The sequence below is a fragment of the Sinocyclocheilus grahami genome, unplaced genomic scaffold, assembly GCF_001515645.1.
Source record: "Sinocyclocheilus grahami isolate Dianchi unplaced genomic scaffold, SAMN03320097.WGS_v1.1 scaffold704.1, whole genome shotgun sequence".
Classification (NCBI taxonomy): Eukaryota; Metazoa; Chordata; class Actinopteri; order Cypriniformes; family Cyprinidae; genus Sinocyclocheilus; species Sinocyclocheilus grahami.
In genome coordinates, this window is record NW_015505883.1 from 540,083 (window position 1) to 548,912 (window position 8,830).

Sequence of the window (8,830 nt, forward strand, 5' to 3'; positions counted from 1 at the left end):
CCTAGATAATGATCAGAGATATCATCACTGCTGCAGAATTTCAATGGTATTAACATCAATTCCATGTGTTCATTCTTACTGAACTATTTATTACTTCTACAAAATAATTATGAGATTACTTGTATTTAAAATAGTAAAAGCCATACTTTTCTAATCCCCCATAAACATTCTTGATTCAGCTGCATTCAATGGGAAAAGTATTCAAGTAACATGGTCAAAAAAAAACAATAATAAAACATATATATCAGTACTACTTGGAATGAGGCATTTCCCCACATATCCCAAAACATACAATAACAATATTTAAACATAACATTTGTTTAGTCCTTGAGGTAACATCAGTTTTAACACAAATCAAAAAAGAAAGAAAGAAAGATATATTTACATCACATGGAAACAAAAAGTAATTTCATCATTAGAAAGCACTGATAGCAAAAATAACTGAAATAGGCCTACAAGTTCAACTTGTTTTGTAAGCATGGTTAAATAATGCATGTTTTCAGAACGTTTTTAAATCAATGAAATAATTTAATATGATTTGTATAGGTTTATACAACATGCGTCATGCGTGTGCCTCGATCACACTGATAGCAGAAAAGAAAACAGCAGTAAGACAAGATCCCCAGCTTTACAAAACTTTGATGTCACTGTATGCCCTGCAGTAGTTATTTATTGTTGGGTAATCCACCATAACCATAGGTCCTTGTCATTAAAAGCCTTTTTTTGTTTCAGCAGAATCTCGTCTTAGTAATCATTTTAACTAGCTTAATCTCACATAGAACGGGTGCAAATAGTTAATATTTCAGTGTCACAACCACATGAATACACTTTGCCCTTGTACTATAGAACACATGCCTCAGCATTCACTGTACACTATAAGTAGTTACTTTACAATATCAAGTTAAAATTATCCAGTTAAAACAAAATGTACTATATAACATCAGCACAATTCTAATGAAAGTGTAATAGACTCTTTGCTCTGAGAAAAAGCTTGCAGAAAGCTCAAAGTGTTTGATGTTCGTAAATAAAATTGTTGTAGTGTTCAACACTGTGTTGAGAGATGAATCGGAAAAGAATTAGCTTATTTGGTTCAGTTCTCTCATTTTTGCCCTTAAGTTTCTTTTACGAATTTTGATCGTCCACTTAATGCTGAGTTTGGCAAAGTCTGCTGCTTTAAATAGAGCCATGAAGACGCCACACAATATGGCTATGGTGTTCCACGGGTTTGCTGTGACTATCTGTTCAAAAACATAAGGCACACTTAATTAAACTCTTTATAAAGCATTGGAGCTAAACATTCAGACAATTTGGTAAATATTAGTTTAATATTTAATAAAGTGCTCACTTACATCTTTTACTTGCTGTATAAATGGATCTCGCCATTGAAACACAACAAAGAAAAGCTCATTGGCTTGCTCCTGTGGAGGCCGCTTGTCGATGTACTTCACCACATTGGACTGAAATAAATATGGATGATTAACCAAATATTCAATATTTGTGGATCAAATGTAATATTTTAAGAATCAGCTACTGAATAACCTAAATTGGTTGACCACAAATCTGAATATTATGAAGAGCATGATCTTTTCATTTTCTACACTCTAAAAAATGCTGGGTTGTTTCAACCCAATGTTGGGTCAAATATGGACTAACCCAACTGTTGGGTTAAATTTTGGTTACATTTTTAAATTAGCTTTTTAACCCAACAGTTGGGTTAGTCCATATTTGACCCAACATTGGGTTGAAACAACCCAGCATTTTTTAGAGTGTATGGTGGTTATGATTCTGACTATTATGCTGAAGTTGACAAAGATTGGTAAATAGTACTATAAATAATATATTACCTCCTGTCTAAATTCAACTGATTCATCTCCTCTGCCTGACGTCTTGACCAAAGACATTTTGACCCATGTCCGAAAGCCTCCAGAGAAGGTCCACATTGAGTAATTCCTTTCACAGTCCATCATAAAAGCCGCTTTATCTGAGCTGGTAAGAAAAAGAGATTTTATACAAACAGGAAAACAAATCTGATTCATGGTAGACATTTCGATATAGCTCTACCTTTCAAGCATGTCACTAAATTTGGCAAAAATCATGTAACTGATTGCGCTGAAATCCTCTTCCGTTTCATTCCGACTGAACTGGAGGAATAGAAGTTCTCGGTTCCTCACATCAGTCGGCCCTCTGACCACTATGGCTCGCTTCTGCCGCAGACATGTTACGTAAATGATTATTAATAGCACAATTTCTTTGGAATAGATTTGAGGAAGATCTGAAACATACTTGTGTCTGGTTTGAATATGGCCCGTGGTAAATAACCTCCTCTTTTATACAGTTTCTTTCCTCTAGTATGTCCAATGCAACAAGAGGTGGAATGTTGTCGTGATAATGATGCTTGCAACTTAATAACTGCGCCTTCCCAGGATACAAAGCTATTCCTGTTTGCAAAAGAATGATAAAAAATACTGTAAATATAGATACCGAGAGATACCATAAATAACAGTGTATTATAGCTCACCTGGTGCAGCAAACTCCTCAACCTCTTTGTATGAAACGGACATGACTGGATGGTTGAGCTTCTCCATAAAGTCCGAAATGGTTTGGTAGGCCAAGAACACAGCCACCGTAGTGAGCAGCAAATAAATGAGGACAAGGATGACTGTGAAAACATTCTTCAGGCAAGCTTTGTTGAAACCAACGGCCATTAGATTGTTGTCCACAATGTCCTCATCTGCAACATATAATACAATTTTATTTGAAAGCAATGTCTTTATTAAAAGACACAATAAATACGTTAAAAATAAAATACAAACAAATAAATAAATACAGACTTTATTGTCACAGAAAGGGACATTTGTCCCAGAAAATATCTATCTATCTATCTATCTATCATTGCAAATTTACCTTCCGAGACAGTACAAATAAATGAATATCTAAATAAATAAAACTCAACTGCACCAACTAAACCATCACACAATAGAACTATAGCAGTTTAAGCAAAGGAGAAAAAAACTAAACAGATGCACTTCTTTAAGTGAAAGCGGTTTATTTTGTGATTGTTGTGCTGGCAGTTAATACAAAGTGTATCATACAATCAAACTTTGGCAAATTAACTCCTGAAGATAATGATATGAATATACAAATGCATGCATTACAAATCAATCAATCAATAATCCCCAAAACATCTCAGAATATAACCACAGGATTTCTGTCTGCATACATAAATCTACGTCGAAATCTAGATCTACATAAACAGAAAACATTTATTTATTACTGTCATATTTTTAGGAAAGAAGGTTCAGACCTGGTGAAGGGTCACAGCTGGCTTGATCTTGCTCCACTTCAGAAACAGCATTGTTCTGGTAGTGTTCTGGCCCAGCACAGTCCTCACCGTTAAACTACAATGCACCAAGTGGCATTTAAAAAGTGCATAGACATATACAGATACACACAAAATGCATGTATCTATGACAGTATATCGCTGTTCATATCTCTCTATACGCCCAGCTGCTGCTGCAATAAAGAGCTGCGGTCAGCTGTTATCACATGACTGCAGTTGTACGCACTTTCTGCGTTACTATGATAATGAAGGATGAATGAGTCCTGCAGGATCTAACCGCACTTCACACACCAGTTTCATTACCTCCTGATAAGATCGAGATGTGTCTCTCCTCAGCATTCTGCTTCGCCTCCGAATATTTGGGGCATTTAAACTTTGCCATCAACTTTCAGGAACAGGATCCAGGCTCATTTCTTACGGATCGTCTCGAGGAGCTGGAGTGAGGCACAGCCAATGGCCAAAAACCCTGCCGAGCGTGACATCGCAGCTGTTAGTTTGGGGAGGGCTTGGGATACAATCCTTCATCTTTTTCTTTAAAGTTTAACGTTACTCGAAATCTTCCATAGGTTCTGTTTTGCACATTTCTATCACACTTGGTTTCATAAATGTTTTCTCTTCACACTTCCGTAGATTATAATAACAATTAATCTCTCCGCTGTCGTTCACCTTCACGCGTGATTTTAATATCGTGAGAGACTGACAATGGCGCGAGCCAATAGCATTCGACGGCGGGCTGTGACGGAGCATTTCATTTGTTGAACCTTCTAAACTAATACGCCCTCTTTAATCTGGACGAGTGGGGCATGTAGTTCATTCTGTTCGTCATGTGAGCCAGTCAGTTGCTCGAGGAGCGAAAGGAGTTAACTGTATAAGAACAACTGATGACTATGGAAGGCCAAAAGGGCCAAAACCACGTGAATTTTTACGCGTAGACAACACGTGTTGTTTACTCGTGAAATACACGTGTGACGTAAGGATGCTAATAAAATGCTTAATTTGTTTAGACTATTATTGTGGTTGTTTTGCAGAGGTGTAAAGAGTACCTAAAAACCATACGTTTCATGGAAAAACTAAAACAAACAAGGCAAAAACCAAAGGGAACAAAGAACAGAATGACTGGCAAACAGACAACCATTACATTCAACAGCTCACGAGGAACTAAAGAAAAACTAGAGCTATATATACACACGGGGCTAACAAGCGGAACAATATAAGACACATCTGTGGAGACTAATCAAGGGGAACCAATGAACAAACGGACTACAAACGGACTACAAACACCACGGGAGAAGGAAGTGACATAAAAGTCCAGGGCAAGGCACAGAGAGCATGAAACAAAAACAAGAATGAGTTGATTTGTGAGGAGAGCAATCACGTTTATTTTCTAAAACCAAAATAAAACTGAACACCTCAAAATTACAAAACAAAACAAACAAAAAACTATATCTTTCAAAAAGGTCTCTTCAGTATAATGGATAAATAAAACAATGTTAAGTAAAATTAAAAAGCTGAAGCCTTCTTGCAGTGGATGTGCTGATTTGGGCCTCATTGCCAGCTGCAGTATGTCCTCATCTCGTATATAAAACACCTCTGATTCACAAATACTTGCTAAGGAACTCGCATTCACATAAAATAGCCTTATTGAAAAGTTTGGGTGAGTAAGGGTAAAACGCACAAGATGCAGTACTTTCAATGACCTGTAATAGGCAGTATCACGGCTTTTGTAGCAGAAATAAACTGCTGCAGAAAAAGCTAGGTCCATGCAAAATGTAATGTGTAACTGCAACACTCATTTCAAATGTAGTGGAGTAAAGAGTACAGATACTCATTCAAAAAAGTAGTGAAGTAAAGAGTAAAAGTTGCTAATATCTTAGTACAATTACAAAGTACCCGAAAAGATACTCAAGTACAGTAACTAATTACATTTACTCCAATACTTTACACCTCTGTTGTTTTGTAGCTTGATAAAAGTCAGTATGTCCTGTTCTTATGTGTGGGGAAACACTTATGATGCTTAACACCAATTCTCAAAGTCAGTAGATTTGTTGTCAAGCCAGTTTTAATAAATGATAGAAGACTTCGGTAGTGAACAAATCGGTGTTTTAATCAATCGTTTGAATGAATGATTCAGTGATTCAACTTAAGTCCAAAAAAGTTACAGAACGGATCTTAATGAATCTTTTTGATGAACGATTCAAAAGATTTTACTTACTGAGATGAATAAGAGTTACATTTTCAGGTTAACAGTCAGCATTAACTACTGATTTTCAAAAATAAATAAATAAAATAATGAAAATAATAAAAACAACAAAAAGCGTAGGACGACAGATCACGTATCTTCAGAGGTATCATTTAAACACTTTTTTTCACATTCAGACATTTTTTATTTTAAGTATTATAAATTAATTTAAGAATTAAATGTACACTCTAAAAAATGCTGGGTTAAATATAACCCAGCGCTGGGTTAAAAAGGGACAAACCCAGCTATTGGGTTGTTTTGACCCAGCTACACTGAAAAAAATGATACTTTGGACCAACCTAAAAAAATTACTGTCATTTGTTACAGCTAAATTTATTAGTTTTTCTCAAACTATATTTTTGATTTGGTTGAAACTTTACATTTTAATTTAATATCAATCAAAATAGTTATTCTGCCCAAGATAAAAAATTACATTGAAACAAAGTTAAAATATTGCTTTTTATGAAGACCAAATAATTATTTTTTACTTTGGTACAACTTAAATTTTTTATTTTGGAAAAACTTACTTTTTACCATAGCATCCAAGTATAATTTTTACTTTGGACTAAACTAAATAAATTGCTGTAATTTTGTTACAAGCAATTTTATTACATTTACTCAAGTTGAATTTCTGATTCAGTACAAACTATATTTTTAATAACACCTAAATCTATTTATTTTCTTTAGTCACAAGAAAAAAACTTTACTTAAATGTAGGTCAATATATATTTTTTGCTTTGTTACAACTTAACTTTTACCATGAACAAAAGCTAAATTTGCTTTAATATAATTTTTTTTCACTTAAAATAAAACATTGTCAGTAAATGCTCATTTAGTTGACTTACTATAAATAAAGACAGGAATATTCTCTTGGAAAGACCTCAATGTTTATTTTGATGTCTTTTTAAAATATGCATCACCTTCTGTCAAAAAAATAGAGAGAAAAAATAGCCAACTGAATTATGCTGCCAGTTAGACTAGCCTGTATGCGCTTTACACATCAACAATGGATGGAAAAACACTCAAATAAAATGGTCTTTTCAAGATTTTTTTTTTTAAATTGTCAACTTTCTGTAACTAACCACATTAATGTAAAACTGTTTTGTACACCTCTCCTTGAAAACTTGAGATATGTAATGTAAAAACCATTAAGCAGTATAAGAATAGAACTAACGGTCTTAAAACATGGCTATCATTTTACAAAATTACCAGGATGTATGAACGTCACATTATTTTGAACTATTACAAATGCAAAATCAACCTTTCTGTAACCTTAACCACATTAATGTGGTATGTTAATCTTTTCTACAACTCTCCTTCAAGACTTGAAATATGTAAAATAAGTAAACCGTTAACACTGCTAACCTTTGAGATAAATTGAGAGAAATGACCATTAACCCTATTACAAATGCAAAATCAAAAGAACCAAAAAAAGAAAAACAACAACACTACAGTTCAACTGCTTGGGGTGCAATCCATGAACAAAATGTGATTTCAGTCATTTTGATTTTGTTTACGCAATCCGAACCACTAATTAAAAACCAATGATTCGTAAAGCTTCAAAACAGTGTTTTGAAATGACCCATCACTAGATATTACGTGTCATTATTTTGTTTTATTCCCGTTACTTGGTAATATTAAGGTAGAACCAATATATTGGGTTGTTTTGACCCAGCTAAATGCCTCGTTTGTAATGGGTTTTAATGTTTTTGTCTCGTCGCTCCGGCCGGACACGGCATCAACAGTATGTGAGGGGCGTAACATTTCCGTCTCACGCTTGAGGAATTCAGCCAATCACAACGCATTGGATAGCTGGCCAATCACAGCACACCTCGCTTTTCAGACCGATGAGCTTTGTAAAAATCGACGCGTTTCAAAAAGGCGATGCATAGAGGAGAAACAACAATGTACAGTATGTGGAAAATAATGTTTTTTTTAAACTTTAAACCGCATAAACACATTTCATTACACCAAATACACAAAATAATGTTCTTTTTAGCAACATCATATGACCCCTTTAGTGGCTGAACTTTCCAACAGTGGGAAAAAAACTGGGATTCCCAGGGCTGGAAAAGTTATGCTATTTAGCATAAATTTCCAGGAGTTATGGGAATTCTTATAGTGAAATTGTGAGGTTATGTTGAGCTCTACTCTATTTCATCAGCTAGAAATTGTAATTTGTGATGACAGTCTATATAGATTTACGTAATCAAGAATGGCATGGGAGTTCCTTGTTTAAAGTGTGTGGAAACCTTGTTGTGTTTCTTTTATTTTCAGAGTTTTATGGAAAGGGAGCATCTTATAATGCCCTTGTTGGCAAAGACTCAACCAGAGCTGTGGCCAAAATGTCCCTTGACCCAGCAGATCTCACTTATGACACTGTAAGATGGGGATTTTAACAAATTCACAACTGTGCCACAGAAGAAAACATTAGTTTCAGTTTCTTAATATAAAGCTGAATATTGGATTCCATCAGACCTTTTTTTGCACTAACTTACACATTGCCTCTTTTGGTTCCTATTTGTTAGACGGGCCTCACTGAGAGTCAACTACAGTCTCTTGAGCAGATATTCAAAGGCACATACAAAGCAAAATACCCCATCGTGGGATACACCAGCAGACGTGTTCTCAACGAGGACGGCAGCCCCAATACAGAATTCAAACCTGAAGACCAACCGAGTTTCACCATTAAAGATGAGTTTTAATGCGTATACTAATGGTCTTATAATAAAGCTATCTAAAAGTCCAGTCAAAAGTCTGAATCATAGTTGTTTGTGACCTTTGTCTGTGCTCTTAAGTGGGCATGTGTAAATTTGAGGTTGTCTGGTGGTCTTTCAGCCTACAGTCATAGAAAACATTATGATGCATACTGTCCCACGTGGGTTTTTCCCTGGTGGGCTGCTTTGAATGACATTTAAATTAGGCCACCTACAGGTGTGATTTAAAAAAAAAAATAGGCTTGGTTGTTTGACATATTTACATGTATTAAATGATGTTAAATAATCATTTTAAATGTTTGAGGTGTCTAAGAAGTATCTATAATTGTAAACGCATTAAATCTCTTGGTTTCTATTATTGTACATGAGGGGAAAGTTTGGTGATTCACACTTCACTTATACATTGAAATTGCTTGTGGTGAGAGGTTTCATATTACAAATTAAGCATTAAAATATAATTTCACAAAAACATTTTTACTCAAACACCATCTCAGTCATAAGTATAGTGTTTGTGTCTAATCTTGAAGAAATGCC

At 34.9% G+C, this 8,830-nt stretch overlaps 2 protein-coding genes across 2 annotated transcripts; one reads left to right on the forward strand and one right to left on the reverse strand.

Annotated features, from left to right (window-relative positions):
* Positions 1-429: 429 nt before the first annotated feature.
* pacc1 (proton activated chloride channel 1) lies at positions 430-4,100 on the reverse strand. Its single transcript, XM_016243903.1, has 8 exons — positions 3,644-4,100; positions 3,305-3,398; positions 2,519-2,731; positions 2,284-2,438; positions 2,062-2,204; positions 1,845-1,986; positions 1,350-1,457; positions 430-1,238 (listed from the first exon to the last, which is right to left on the reverse strand). The coding sequence occupies exons 1-8, from the start codon at positions 3,677-3,679 to the stop codon at positions 1,077-1,079; spliced, it is 1,053 nt and encodes a 350-aa protein (XP_016099389.1). The 5' UTR covers positions 3,680-4,100; the 3' UTR covers positions 430-1,076.
* Positions 4,101-7,831: 3,731 nt separating this feature from the next.
* LOC107559903 (neudesin-like) lies at positions 7,832-8,536 on the forward strand. The gene is made up of 2 exons (XM_016243926.1): positions 7,832-7,960; positions 8,108-8,536. The coding sequence occupies exons 1-2, from the start codon at positions 7,925-7,927 to the stop codon at positions 8,282-8,284; spliced, it is 213 nt and encodes a 70-aa protein (XP_016099412.1). The 5' UTR covers positions 7,832-7,924; the 3' UTR covers positions 8,285-8,536.
* Positions 8,537-8,830: the final 294 nt, after the last annotated feature.

Bases quoted from the DNA above. Each gene is read 5' to 3' on its own strand.
- LOC107559903 (XM_016243926.1), top strand. From the start codon at position 7,925: ATGTCCCTTGACCCAGCAGATCTCACTTATGACACT. The intron at 7,961-8,107 runs GTAAGATGGGGA...CCTATTTGTTAG, and splicing joins CAGATCTCACTTATGACACT to ACGGGCCTCACTGAGAGTCA.
- pacc1 (XM_016243903.1), bottom strand. From the start codon at position 3,679: ATGCTGAGGAGAGACACATCTCGATCTTATCAGGAG. The intron at 1,987-2,061 runs GTAGAGCTATAT...TTTTCTTACCAG, and splicing joins TTTAGTGACATGCTTGAAAG to CTCAGATAAAGCGGCTTTTA. The intron at 1,458-1,844 runs GTAATATATTAT...TATTTATTTCAG, and splicing joins CAGTTGAATTTAGACAGGAG to TCCAATGTGGTGAAGTACAT.